Raw genomic sequence first — 14449 nt, 5'->3', positions numbered from 1 at the left:
AATATCCAAGGATCTCAGGTAATAAGGAAGGACAGGCAGGTATGTAGGCGAGGTGGCAATCTTAGTTAAGAATGAGATCAGGGCAGTAGTGAGAGATGATGTGAGATCGAAGGAGCAAAATGTTGAGTGATTTGGGTAGAGATACTTTAGGAACAGTAATGTGTGTTGGGAAGAGTTCAGGTTCGATGGGCTCACAGAGGGACGAGTCTGGACACAAGTGTAACAATCGCATGCAATTTTAATTAACAAACAGGAGAACGTTAAATGGTATTCGATCACTATTTCACTTACGCAATGATGTAGACATTCACCTCGAACTGAGGTTGGACATGTGGTTGTCCGACAAGGGATAAAGGACAACTCAGGAGGGGAAGGGGAGATTGGGGATAAAGAAGATAGAAATAGGAGAATAAGGAAAATGTTGGATGTTGTAGGAATGTTATCTTATAAAGAGTTGAAAATAAGAAAACAGAAATGGAAAAGGAGGAAAGGTAATGATGGAAAAACGGAAAGAGAAGATAAACAAAATATAAAAGGGCTACGCTGAACTATATGACTTTAAATATTAATGGAATACATAACCAAATTAAAAGGAAGAAACTACTAAATTTAAATGAATAAATGTATTCCATTAGAAAAAATAACATATAGGTTAAGAAATAATATTGAAATATTCGAACAAGTATAGGAGCCTTACATTAAATACAATAGCGAAAACCTACCGGGGACAAACATTACCTAAGTTGATGGAAGGAGAAGGAAAGAAAAGAATGGACTCAGTAGAATTTCTGGTGTATTTTTGTTGAATGACAACATTGTCTGACTGGCTTAATGCAACCTAGATTGTATACCTAAAATGGATGAGGGGGGGGGGGTGGCTTGGGAGGAGGCGGGGGGAGAAAAAGTCACTGTATATGTGTGAAAAAGAAATAGTGTATATCATGGCTAATGTGATTTATGGTGTGAAAAATAAATTTAAAAAATAAATAAATAAATAAATAATAAAAAAATTAAAAAAAGGTTTGGACCTGGAACTCAGGCTGCCTATGGTTTTAACAGGAGTCCATGCAACAGCAAATGCTCCGTGAGTGCTGGAGGCGAATCCAAGGACACTCGGTCCCTCTGAAGGGACTGTCCTTTGCTTCTCTTTCTCTTATTGTTAGGGGGTGCCAGGCAATGGTCATGGCAACTCTTTGTTTGCCTTGGAGCAGACAAAAGTTGAAGTACATCATATGTATTACATTTTTATGCATTATTACATGACAATAAAAGGAACATTGAACCTCAAAAAAAAACAAAAAAAAAACTGAGGTTGGACTCAGAGAATAGTGAACCTATACTTGACACGCTCACCCACTTGAGTACACACAAACAGGGACTCTTGCACACACTTGGTTCCCCGACCAACAGCGGGGTGGGGGGCGGGGGGTATGGATCTCTGTAAGAATTGATCAATTCCAATTCTATAATTTAGCTTCAGTGTATCGCACACCTTTCCTGCGACAATTCCAGCAAGGTCCACAGCAGTGACCTGGTGTGGGGCTTGGACCACGAGGCAGAGAGTGTGCTGTGCATTGGTGTTCTATACAGAGCTGATCTGTACTTCTAGCCAATAATTACTCTAGGTGATTTAAATTAGCCAATGGCAAGGAATGCACGAATGGGAGGCCGGAGACCAACCTTGATTGACAGGTGATGTGACTTCTGAATAAGTTTCAGACAGGAAGGAAGGACATGTGACCACCCACAATACACAAACTCCAGACAGGCAGGGAGGCCACGTATCTTCCGCACACAAAATAAAGGGAATTGTCCACAGGCCGCCCAATAATAACATTACAGTGGCTCAGGCATGTAAGGATGGAACAGCAGTTATTGTGGGGAACTTTAACATGCACAGAGACTGGGTGAATCAGCTTGGTTAAAGGCAACCTTGAGGAGGATTTCCTAGAAGGCACACGTGAAGGCTTTTTTGAACAGCACGTCACTGAACCTACAAGGGAACAAGCAACAAAAAAAAACCACAAAGCGAGCTCTAAAGAGAGAGAAGGCAGAGGAACGATTAGCACAAAATATAAAAATGGACAGAAGAAGTCTTTATTATTAAATAAAGTGCAAAAGGGTGGCTAAAGTGAAGGTTGGCCCCTTGGAAGATGAGAAGGGAGAACTGAAATTGGAAAATAATGAAATAATAATGAGGGAATTGAAATTGAATAATGAGGAAATGACTATAGAGCATGCCAAAGCCAGATGTTGTGGATTTGATGGGAGGCAAATGTAATAGCTATGACTAATGAGGTCGAACTCAGAAAAGCAGAGGGTTTAAAAATTAATAAGTCTCCTGGTTCTGATGGAATGAATCCCAGGGTACGGAAAGAAATAGCAGCAGTTCTAGTCGAGGCTTTGATAATAATTTCCCAAAATTCTCTGGACTCTGGCCAAATCCCAGTGGATTGGAAGACAACGAATGTCACACCACTATACGAAAAAGGATATCGGCGAAAGTTGACCACCTGCAGTTGGGAAAATGCTTGAAGGTGTCATTAATAGTGAGGTATGTGGAGCAAAAAGGCAGAGCAGCATTGATTCAGTAAAGGCAGGTCCTGTTTGACAAACTCACTGGATATAATGAGCACATTAAATAGAGGAGAGCGGGTGGGCATTGTTCACCTGGATTCCAGAAGGTGCTTGATGAGGTGCCGCATAATAGACTTATACAGAAGATAGGATGCATGGAATTTGGGGTGATGGTTTAGCATGGATAGAGGATTGGTTAACCTATAAAAAAGCAGAGTTCAGATTTATTGTCGGAGTTCATACATGACATCACATACAACCCTGAGATTCCTTTTTCCCGCAGGGATGGCAGAATTACCTCTAATTGGTAACGCAAAAAGTAAACTGTACGCAGCGTAAATGTAAACAATCAAAGAAGTGTGAACAGGTAACGAATGTAAACAAACTGCAATACAGGGAGAGCAAAGAAAATCATTCAACGAGATTTTCCACCCCTTCTCCGCAGAGTGACTCATCGTTGATGAGGCCAATGACTGTTGTGTTGTCTGCAAACTTGATCACCCCACCGGAGCGGGATCTGGCGATGCCGCCGTACATCAGTAGCGTGAACAGGGGCGGTCTGAGCACACAGCCCTGAGGTGTGCCCGCGCTCAGCGTGACGCTGCCCGACGTTCTGCTACCGATCCAGGCTCTCTGTTAGGAAGTCCAGGTCCAATGACTGAGAGAGGTGTTGAGTCCCAGCAAGGACAGCTCCTCCACCAGCTTCTGGGGAATGATCATATTCAATGCCGGGCTGGAGTCAGTGAACAGCAGCCTGGCGTTTGAGGCGTTGTTCTCCAGGTGGGCCAAGACAGAGTGAATGGACAAGGCTACAGCATCGTCTGTGGAACGGTTTCTTCTCCAGTTGGATTCAAATGGATCCAGCATCTCTGGGAAGGATGTTGGATATATTCCATCACCGGATGCCCAAAGCACTTCATAATGGTGGAGGTCAGGGCCACAGGCCTGTAAGGTCACCTCTTGAGTACTGGATAAGGGGGGCTTCCTTGAACCCTGCGGGATTGCAGCAGTGAGCTGATGGTCCTGCGCCGTCCTTCAGGTCCGTTGTCTGGGTCCCGTCGCCCCGTCCTTCATTCGCAAGGTTGACTGCTGGGCCGTGTCTGCTACCTTTTGCAGGGCTTTACGCTCAGGGGTATTGGTACCCGATGGAAGCCCCAAATTCCCCATTCTCGATAGCTGAGTCCTGGACCACCAGGGGTGGGGTGGGGGGGCTGTAGAGGCACAGGGCGGACTGCAGCGATGCACTGGGTTCGCAGGCTCCGCCGGCAACACTGGTGAATGATACACATGTGCTGGGGAGCAGGGTGTCACTCAGCGGTGAGTGTCCAATTGCAGGCCGCGCCCAAGAAATCGTTCTTCCTTTTAAGGCATATATGCAGATTAGAAGTGCGGAAGGAGAAGATCTAACAAAAATCACGAATAATGAAATAAATTAAAGACAACACGTGAAAGTGGAACTTTCGCTGGTCGGATAGTGCCATATAATGTTTTACAATGATGACTCACAATGATGTTAAGGAGTGTGGATGGAGGTTGGGGGCGTGAGGCTGAGCCGAGTGAAGCATACTTACCTGGCAGGGGAGAATCGGTGGTCATGATGGCCGATCTCCCAGGACGAGGCTAACCCATTGCACTTCGGGTGTGCTGACGCCTGCGATGTCCCCAAATGCGGGATACTCGACTGCAAAATTTGTGGTAGTGGGGGACTGCGTTCGCGCTCTCCCCTGATTCTCAGTGGAAAGATAGATCTGTTCTTTGTTGCTCATAGTATTGTGGAAGCATGTAGATTCTCTGTGTTCTCAGCTTTCAACTTCCTAACACTTTTACATTAAAGTTTAATAAATATTTGGCCGTCCCCGAGGGGCGAATAGTAACTGCTTCTCCCCTCCCTCCCCCTCCTCCTTCCTCCTCCTCTGACCTCTCCGCCTCCCCTTCCCACTCCCCTCTCCTGCTCCTTCCTTCCCCCCTCTGCCTATACACTGCTGCCTTTGCCTTCGCAATAAACAGCTATGGCTTTTCCAGCTGTTTCACCCACAGCCGGATTTCCCTTCCTATGTGCCTGGCGTCTAACAGCAGCCTCAGGGTTTGCCCACGCCACTATTAGGTCCGAAATTTGCTGATAGATAGTGTTGTATGGGGTCGCCGTGGCTTGAAACCACAGTGGCCCGGACAAACGACATCTGTGTAAATGTCCACTTGCTCACCTTCCGTCATTTCGCATTATTTCGGCTATAATTTAGTTGTTCTCAAGCTTGCCCGGTCCCGCTGCATCATTTCCATCGCGGTCCCTGCAGCAAGAGCCACCCCCCGCCCGCCTTCCTCCTCCGCTCCAGCAAGGCATTCCGGGCACCCGCAACTCTCAGCGTTTTTTTTTAAAGAATAAACATGTCCCTGATGTCTCCCCTGAAAAATCCCTCCCTTCACTTTGTACACGTGTCCTCTGGCGTTTGCTGATCCCGACCTGGGGAAAAAAGGTGCTGACCTTATCTGCAGCTCTCAGAATCTTGCCTGCCTCTGTTATGGCGCCTCGCATCCTTCTTGACTCCGAAGAGAAACGAACCCAGCTCTGCTAACCTGGCCTTGTAAGACTTACTTTCCAATCCGGGCAACGTCCCAGTCGTGCACCCTTTCCGTACCGTCCACATTCGTTCTTTAATGAGGTGACCAGACTGAACACAGTCTCACCTGACACAGGGCGTGGACCAGTTTTTATCATTGTGACAGAGTAGATAGAGGTGTTTGGGAGATAAATTGGGAAAGGTTTGTTAGAGGAGGTCACTCACAAATACTAAAACACAGAATTTTTGCAGGAGCTTTTGCAAGAGACTTGCGATGGACTGCTGTTTGCAAAAGGCAACAAATGTAACAATAGGCAGTAGCAAATTTGTCTGGAAAACAGAATTTACTGTCTGGAAGGCCATGTGATCTTTGCAGGCAGAGAGCAGAGAAAAAAAACAGGCTTTGCTCTCAGAGTTGGAGAGAGAGAGAGGCACAGAGGGACAAGCTGGCAAGCTTTGGGAGCTGGCCTGGTCAAAGGAGAGGACTGTGTGTCTGGTGTTTCCCTTGGAATAGGGAGAAACAGAAAGGAACTCTATGGTGACCTGAAAGAAACAGGTTATCATCTGGAGAACCCTGAAGGGGGAAAAGTTTCATCGGCAAGACTGATTTCAAGGCTGATTAAAGAAGGAATCAGTTGTGGATGTCCTGGAACAAGAAAAACTCTCTCTGAAAACCAACAAGAACCTTTCTGAGTGGTAGCCATTTGCCTGTTAAGCACCAAAGCCTGGCGAACTTTATTAATGTTAACTTCTGTGCACAGTACAAGAATTGCCTGCAACCAGTGAGATTGGACTGTGAACCAAAGAACTTTGCTGAACTTACACACACACACGTGCGCTTAGAATTAGAGGGGGGTGGGGGGGTTAAGTTAGGTTAAGTGAGTCAATAGAGATAAGTTAAAGTATGATTCTGTTTTCATGTTCAAAGATAATTAAAAGCACCTTTTAAGTCATGGTGCTTATCTATTACTGCTGGGTTTTGGGGTCCTCTGGACTCATAACAGTATGTTGTGACGTGTAGGCGGACATTTAGTTTCTAAGGCTGATGGGATAATGTTTACCACATAGGAGGAGACTGTTCTGTAAAAACGCACTAAAATGCTGGAGAAGCTCAGCAGGTCTTTTCAGTGACTATAGGGGACAAAGATAATATTGCTGACGTTTTGGGCCTGAGCCCTTCAAGGGATAAGCAGAATGAGCCAGAAGGGACACGACCCTGATCAATTAATCCCAATGTTTGAATGTTCCAGAAATCTAGGGGTCTTAAGGTGCAACTGTACGACTTGTAAGCCACACGGCAGACTCTCTCGGGGTGAGACTCACTGCTCACGGCAGTGACTCTTGCTTCAATGGAGTTCTCACACTTTGCAAAGTGATTAAAAAGTGTGTTTTTGAAGCCACACTCGTGCTGGAGTTCATATCCTCAGCTCCGCTTCAACACCCCCTCTCCTCCAGTTCTCCGCCCCTTCCCTCTCCAGTCACAGAGCCACCCCCCCTCCCCATTTGCTGGTGGGGCCTCCCTCTGTTATTCACCTCCTGCCTGTGGGCCTGTGCTCCTCCTCCCCATCATTTTGTTCAGGTGCCTGCCTCCATTTTACTCAGACCTTGATGAAGGGCTCAAGCCCAAAGGGTTGGTGATGCATCTTTGTTGTATGGAGGATGCTGTTTGATCTGCTGTGATTTTTATTTTAAACTCCTTTGCTTTGCCCATTTCTCTTTCACTCTCCCATGCTGACTCCAGCCACCATCCCAGAGGCCCTCCTCCTGAGCCTTTGGAGTTGCTTGCAGCAGTGAGCCACTCTTCAGTACGTCAGGCCTCCAAGTCACCTGAGAGGTCTTATATTGGTTTTGTACCTCGTAATCCCCCCCCCACCCTCGCCGATTGACCCAGTTTCCAAGACCTCATGCGCCGCCAGACTGAGCTCTCCCCTGCAAAACTGGAGGAGGAGCACCCTCGTTTTCTGCCTGGGTGCCCTCCAACCGCTGACTTCTGCTAGTCTTCCATTCTCACCCTCACCCCCGTCCCGTTGTCTCCTCCAGACTCTCTTGGGATGAGACTCACTGCTCATGGCAGTGCCTCCTGCTGTAACGGAGTTCTCATGCTTTGCAAAGTGATTAAAAATTTGTAGCTTTGCAGCCATCATTGTGTTTGAGTTCAAGTATCCTCAGCTCTGCTTCAACACTCTCCTCTGCTTTCTTTCCTCCAGCTCTCCACCCCATTCCCTCTCCATTCACAGGGCCACCACCCCCCGTTTACTGCCGCGCACTCCCTCCCTCCCTCATTCACATATTACCTCCTGCAGGTGGGCCCATGCTCCTCCCCGCCACCCCTCCATTTTGTTCGGACACCTGCCTCCATTTTGCTCAGACTTTGATGGAGGGCTTAAGCCTGAAACGTCGGTTATGTATCTTTACCATTGCTACATAAAGTGCATAGTTTGACCAGCATTGGTTTTTACTTAAAGATGAAAAATGATTGTCAGAATGAAAGTGAAGACAAACATTTGGCATTCCTTTTATTTGAACGCCTTCAGATGGGTTAATTTGTAAAAGCTAATGGTAACGGGCTCAGATTGTTTTTAGGACAAAGCGACAAATGGCCTGTTGGTCCCTTTTGGAATTGAACACAAAAATCGGTGGAATGTTTCAACCTAATTAGTCCAAGTGTTTAATGCTCTGGCTGATAGCTTGCAACACACCTAAAAAAATTAAGCTGTTCTCTTAAGCCTCTGGGAAGGTGGTTATTTGGAGAAGACAGGCACCCAATCCGGTGAAAGGATAACTGGGCGAGAAAGGGGCAGGAAAGAGGATGTCGTCATGAGGTGGGGCGCAGAGGGAGCGGCATAGGTTGGAGACAGCCATAAATGGCGGGCTGGCACCTCTCTCCCCCCACCCCCCACCACCGTGGCCTTTCTTCCCACCATTCAAAACGTGGGGAGGGGGGGGGAGGCTGTCAGTCAATTGGGCGGGGTGGGCTGGAAGGGCCTGTTGCCGGGCTGCATGCATGAGAGGGGTGGGGGGTGAAGTGGAATAGAAAGGCGATCTGCAATGAGAAGAGGGTAATTTACCAAACACTTTAAATGGTGCGCAAACTGAAGAGGAAGTTCCCGATCATTTAGCAACGTTGGCCAGGCCCCTTGCCCATGATTTCGGAAATGCTGGAATGAGCAACAGTGAAATAAATTATATTTACATCAATATTAGGTTTCCACAAACTTAATCTGATGTAATCTGGATTGTTACTGCACAACGAGCGAACAATTTACAGCGTGTGGCGCACAAGGCCAAGCAAGACAGGCGATACTTGAGACGGCCATGATTTTGTTGAGGGCCTTTCCCCCCCTCCCACTCCTGGTGATGGAGCTTCGCCCGGGAAACCGGCCTACATGCCGATGCGGTAATTGTGGTGGATTTCGGGCTTGATGTCACAAACTGGCATCAGCAGTTGGCGAAGGACCTTCTCCTTGTTGCGGTGGTGATTGGCCTGCATCGCCTGGATCTTCTGTCGTGTCAGCTGCTCCACCTCCGCCGCCAGGTTACCCTGGGACCCCATGACCTGGGCCAGACAGGGGAAAAGAGACGATCTGAATGAGTGCGTCGCGGGAGGGAGTGGAAATTTTTACTGCTGGGTTTCTTGGTACATAAGTGGCAAAACCCATCCCCATCAGCGAGAATGTCTACGGGGGAACGCCACCGTCGGAGGGCAGCCGCCGACAGCAAAGTCCCTCGCCCACCCAGCCCGTGGTCTGTTCTCGCTGCTGCCATCAGGAAAGAAGTGTAGGGGCCTCGAGACTTGCACCCACCACGTTCAGGAACACCCCCACCATCAGACCACTCAATGACAAACTCAAACTCATTGAAGAACTCTGACTTTATTGCTAAATATTTATTTTTCTCCCCCTGTATTTGTGCAATCTCTCTTTCTCTGACTTTAAGGGGGTCTCAGGTTAATTTCTGCTGATGGGGAAAACCACCTCCCAGGTAGCATGAAGATGACGGGTGCCCCTCAGGGCTATTTAGTCACCGCCACACGCCCCACCTTCAAGGGGATGGTCCTGACCCTCATGGGACTGGCAACCGGGATGGCGGTCCGGGAAGCCGTCGCCCCCCCCTCCCCCCTGGAGGGATTGGAGAGCTCCCGCTTGGGTTTTCAGGGCAGAGAGGGAAAGTTTGGCGCCGTTCACCCTGCCGGTGACTTACGGAGACATGTGTGCTCTCATTGCCGGGGGCGGGAAGCCCCGTGAGGATGGGTCTTCCCATGCACCTCCCACTCCGACCTGGACCACCTCCTCTGTGGAGCACCCCCCCTCACTGGAGTTGGCCCCCTGACCAATCTTTCTTTTGAGCTCTCCCAACCATCCCCCCCCAGGAGAAAATGACCCTTTGAACTGTTCCCCTTCTCGACGTGAGGGTCTACAAGACGACCCACCAAACCTGATGCTCTTCCCAACGTGACAGTGCTCCAGTCCCCCTCCCACCATTCTAAAAATGTACCGGGGGGGGGGTTGTAGGTCAATGGATGGCATTGGCTTGTTACCGTGGCCCATGTCTAAATTTAAAAAAAAATTAAACAAACAGGATTAAAGCAAATCCTGGGGGACTCTGCTGCCGATTGGCTAGCCTTTGATCCCACGATTAAGGCGAGCCCAGATTGACATTGGTGATGGCCCCTCGTGGTTAAATCCACCGCGAGTAAATGGTGACTGGCCGCCCCTGTTGGACGGCAGATACGCTCCTTACCGCTTCCTGCTTGTGGCGGAAGTCTTTCTCCCTCTCCAGCCGGTACTGTTCAATCTCCCCCTGGGCTTCTTCTTTCGCCTGCCTCAGTCTGCGGGCCTTCCCTACACAACGAGAATCAAGGCTGCCCTCAATCACAGTCGGGTTCATTGTCAATGTTCACCACGAGGCGACTGCAGGGGACACCCTGTGTACCTGGTGGAAGAGCACAGGGGGACAAGGCCTCACCTGGCCGGCTGTCAATCAGATGACCTGAATGGACCAAGCCCCACCTGGCTGTCAATCAGCCGACCTGAATGGACCCAGCCCCACCTGGCTGTCAATCAGCCGACCTGAATGGACCCATCCCCCCCCCCGCTGGGCACAGGGGGACAAGGCCTCACCTGGCCGGCTGTCAATCAGATGACCTGAATGGACCAAGCCCCACCCTGGTGTCAATCAGCCGACCCGACTGGACCCAACTCCACCCACCCAGCTGTCAATCAGCCGACCTGACTGGACCCAGCCGCACCCGGCCGGCTGTCAATCATCCGGCGGGATCTAAGCCAGATCCGGCCCTTCGAGGTCAGTCACTGGGAGCCACAGCGAACAGCAGCAGGGACTTTAAGTGCAATGAAGCCTGTGGCTCAGTCTTTAGGTTTGTGTCTGTTTTCCACCGTCATGAGCCTCGCAATTTGTGGGGCAGAAATGACGATGTTGTCAAGGTTCAACGATTAGTGCAACAAGAGAAAAACAACGTGAGGTCGGACGTGGGGGGGGGGGGGGGGGGGGGGGGGGGGGGAGGGGTGGGGGAGAAGTTCTTCGCGGTCAGGTTCCGTGAGAGATCACATCGGACGGCTCCCGCTCCTATTCCCCGGGCCCAGGAGAGCGAGCAGGTGGGAGATTTGCGGCCAAGCAGATGACTGACCCTCCCCGCAGTCCCGATAATGGACGGGGTAATTTCCGGATAATTGGAGCAGCGCGGACTCGAGGGCCGGAATGGTCTGTTCCCCGAAATTGGAGGTTGGCCACCCAGCCCCCCCCCCCCCCCCCCCCCCCCCGCTCCAGATCTCCAGATGCAGCCGGTCATCCAGCCCTTTGGTGCATTGCCACAAATGCACTACCCGCGGCCCTCAATTCAGTTTTAGGGTGGGCTCTGCTCATTCAACCCTGCTGCGGACACAAGGGCAGAGCTTTGCAGAGTTCTCCCAGCCTTGAATGCAAAAGGAGGCGGGTGTCAGCTTGCAATCCCTCTCCCCAGGACAAGCCAGCAGTAATCGGGGAGAGCTTACGTTTCCTGGCCTCGGCGACCTTCTCCGCGGCGCGTTTCTCAGCGTGGAGGAGCTGCTGTATTCCCTGTGACTGACTTGCCATCTTCTTTTCCTCCTTGGGGCCCCTGCCTCTCTTCCGAATCAGGTACCAGATGATGCGGGGGGAGAGAGAGAGAGAGAGGAGGAGGGTTCCGCCGGGTCCTATTGCTCATGCACCTCCACTCCCACCGTTCACCAATGACATCACCAGCATAAAGCATGAGACTCCCGCTCTGGGTCGACTGCAATACCCGGTGAGGTCGCTGGGAGACGGGGTTCGATCACCTGCCCGAGGGCGGGAGGTAAATAAAGTGAGGATTGATTCCAGGAATCACACAATGTGACCGCAGGGCAAACATTTCGATAAAACCACCTGACAAAATAATGGGCCAGATTTAAAAAAAATAGTACAAGATACAGAGCAAATCGCAGTGTCCGAGGTCCATTGTTCATCCAGGAATCAAACGCGCAGACCACCCCAGCTCAGCATTGCAGTTGTGGACGCGAAAGGTTTGCAAGGTCTTGCTTTTCCACAGGATCCCCAAGGAACGGAAGCAGGCCACTTGGCCCATCGAGTCTGCTCCCTGAGCAAAACTGCTCCAAGTTCCAGCCTCGTCCCCGTGTCCCTCGATACCCTGACTAATTAGATACCTGCCAGCTTCCCCTTTGAACTCATTTACATGCAATCCATTCGTTATTCGACATGTTTCTATGAGATCCCCTCTCATTCTTCCACGATCTAATCAACAGAGTCCAAGAGCCGCTAAACGTTCCTCATACGTTAACCTTCTCATTCTTGGAATAGTTCCCTCTCCAACCTTGCTATATCCTTTCTAAGATATGGGGCCTAAACTGCACCCAGTAAATCAGGTCTCACCAGGGCCCCATAGAGTCTCATCATCCCGTCTTTATTCTGATACATCCCCTCTGAAACGAATGGCAACATAGCATTCGCCTTCTTTATCGCCGACCCAACCTGGCGGCCAATTTTCAGGGTGTCCTGCACAAGGAATCCTTCTCCCTCCCCCACCAAGGCCCTCTGAGGTTTGAATTTTCTCCCCGTCCAAATAATTTGACCGTTTATTACCTCGACCAAAATGCCCAACCGTATGTTTCTCAATGTTGTATCTCATCCGCCATTTCTCCCAAGCCGTCTAAGTCTCTGCGAGCTTTCGGTTTCTTTTACGCTTCGTCTTCGACAACCCGTCTTGGTACCATCTGCAAACTTTGCCACAAAACCGGTTCATCCACTATCTAATTCATCAATATGCATTGTAAAAAGTGGCCCCGACACCGACCCTTGAGGTGTAATAAAACAAAACGTAATATTACACAAAATTTCCTTCCGTCCGCTGGAAGGCGAACAAAGAGTCGCCATGAGCGTTGCCCAGCGCCCCTGACAGTGGGAGAGTCCTTTCAGAGGCATTCCCCTCCAGTGCCCCTGCAGCCACATGGACTCCCGCTTGGCCCAGCCGCGCACGATCAGGAAGTCTTCGGCTCCCAACCCCTTCTTGCCCCCAGTGCCCTCCCAACACCCGGTTTGGTCTCCGGCCCCTCGCTGGTTCACTGCTCTTCATCCTCTCAGGAGGCAGGAGTCTTGAAGGTCAGACTGAGGAAGGATGATGATGGTGGGGTGGCCATTGAATATTGATCATCATGATTGGTTTAGCATGGCAGCCTTCTACCTTATTACTGGAAGGATGTGGATGCCCAGCAGAAATTTCCTTTACAGTGAGAGAGTCCTTCCGGGTGACCATGGATTTTCCTCCAGAGTCTCCGCCGCCACACAGACTCCTGTTCAATCCATCAACCACCCGAGCTGCAGGCCCGAACCTCCAACAAAGTCACACCCCAAGGCCCCTTGGGACCCCCTTCTTGCCCCCAGCGTCCTCTTGAATCCCAGTTCCGATACCTGGTTTCCATGAGCCGACCTCCAGCTGCCCTGCGTGGGTCCTCCAGCCAGAGACCCCCCCTCCCCCTGAAACGTGAGCTCAGAACTTTGAAACGGCACTGTGTTGGGAGGTTTAAAGTTCAGATTTATTGTCAGAGTGCACGCATTTACCAGGATGTTGCCTGGATTGGAAAAATTAAGGCTTATGCGACAAGGTTAGCAGAGCTGGGACTTTTCTCTTTGGAGCGAAGAAGGAGGAGAAGTGACTTAATGGAGGGTGACAAGATTCTGAGAGGCAGACAGACAGAGCCTTTTCCCTAGGACGGGAGTAGCAAACAACAGAGGACATCGGTACAAAGTGAAGGCAGGAACATTTAGGGGAGACATCGGGGTAAGTTTATTTTAAAACACGGAGTAGTGGATGCCTGGAATACAGGGGTGGTGGTTAGGGTGGCCAGACATCTGGTTTTAGCCTGGACGGTCTGGCTTTTGAGCCCTCCGTCCGAAGCCACCTCAAGCCTGACGTCAATGCGACCTCCATTTCGGGGTGTGATTGGCCCTACCCTCCCAAATGGAGGACCAGCCAAATTGGCAGAAAAGGCACTTGCCCGTTAAACACGGTGTGCGCGCCCCATGCCGAAAGTTTCCGCCGCTGACCACCCTCCATTTTGGCATGTTTGAAATGGCCACCCTAGTGGTGGCGGAGGCTGGAACAGGGCATTGATGGGGCTCTTGGATGAATGAAAAAAAACAGGGTTAGGAGGTAGAAAGGGCTTAGTTTTTATTTGGTAGGAATATATTAGCCAGCACAACATTGAGGATTGAAGGGCCTGTGCTGAAGGGTTCAATGACTTGACATATCAGTCAGAGATTCTTTTTCCTGTCCCAGGCAGAATTTCTACTTATCAGTTACTGCACTAAAGAAGAAAGATACGTGTACAAAAGAAATGTAAAGAAAGAGGAAATGTAAACAAACTGACTGTGCAAGATTAAAAAAATCCAGGTTAAAGGCGGAGCCATGGGTACCCGTGTGGGCCCCGGATGTGCCTGGCTCTTTTTTGGCCACGTGGAGCAATCCCTGCCTCAACCCCAACTCTTCCCCCGCTACATCAATGTCCACTTTGGCGCTGCCTCATGTACCCCCATTAACATCATCCACTTTGCTGCCAACTTCCGCCCAGACCTCAGAGTCACTTGGTCCATCTTGAGCAACCCTCTTCTCGATTTCTCCGTCTCCACCTCAGAAAACGGACACTCGACAGACATCTTCTATAAGCCAGGGGTGTCAAACTCAAATTCACTGAGGGCCAAAATTAAAAACTTGGATTAAGTCGAGGGCTGAACTAAATATTTATTGAAAATTTTCAACAACATCTGCATGTTTTCTCTTCTTTCAA

At 49.8% G+C, this 14449-nt stretch overlaps 2 protein-coding genes and 1 non-coding gene across 3 annotated transcripts in view; 1 reads left to right on the top strand and 2 right to left on the bottom strand.

The window, feature by feature from the left end:
* Positions 1-5112, bottom strand: part of tmem268 (transmembrane protein 268) — a 45220-nt gene extending 40108 nt beyond the window's left edge. The window contains exons 1-2 of the mRNA XM_069919547.1: positions 5060-5112; positions 2671-2778 (exon numbers count right to left, since the gene is read on the bottom strand). The gene's annotated coding sequence lies outside the window, so the exon portion shown is untranslated. The remainder of the gene's footprint in view (positions 1-2670; positions 2779-5059) is intronic.
* LOC138755901 (U1 spliceosomal RNA) lies at positions 4141-4304 on the top strand. The gene has a single exon (XR_011352613.1). It is a non-coding gene; the product is annotated as a U1 spliceosomal RNA (small nuclear RNA).
* A 2514-nt stretch (positions 5113-7626) lies between the features above and the next one.
* LOC138752544 (V-type proton ATPase subunit G 2-like) lies at positions 7627-11392 on the bottom strand. Its single transcript, XM_069915342.1, has 3 exons — positions 11144-11392; positions 9876-9976; positions 7627-8691 (listed from the first exon to the last, which is right to left on the bottom strand). The coding sequence occupies exons 1-3, from the start codon at positions 11223-11225 to the stop codon at positions 8518-8520; spliced, it is 357 nt and encodes a 118-aa protein (XP_069771443.1). The 5' UTR covers positions 11226-11392; the 3' UTR covers positions 7627-8517.
* Between the last annotated feature and the right edge of the window lie 3057 nt (positions 11393-14449).

Source organism: Narcine bancroftii, chromosome 2 (genome assembly GCF_036971445.1).
Source record: "Narcine bancroftii isolate sNarBan1 chromosome 2, sNarBan1.hap1, whole genome shotgun sequence".
Taxonomy (NCBI): Eukaryota; Metazoa; Chordata; class Chondrichthyes; order Torpediniformes; family Narcinidae; genus Narcine; species Narcine bancroftii.
The sequence above is the reverse complement of the archived record's forward strand: the minus strand, read 5'-3'. Positions and strand labels throughout refer to the sequence as shown.

Bases quoted from the DNA above. Each gene is read 5' to 3' on its own strand.
- LOC138752544 (XM_069915342.1), bottom strand. From the start codon at position 11,225: ATGGCAAGTCAGTCACAGGGAATACAGCAGCTCCTCCACGCTGAGAAA. The intron at 9,977-11,143 runs GTAAGCTCTCCC...CTCGTTGTGTAG, and splicing joins GGTCGCCGAGGCCAGGAAAC to GGAAGGCCCGCAGACTGAGG. The intron at 8,692-9,875 runs GTAAGGAGCGTA...TGTCTGGCCCAG, and splicing joins TCCGCCACAAGCAGGAAGCG to GTCATGGGGTCCCAGGGTAA.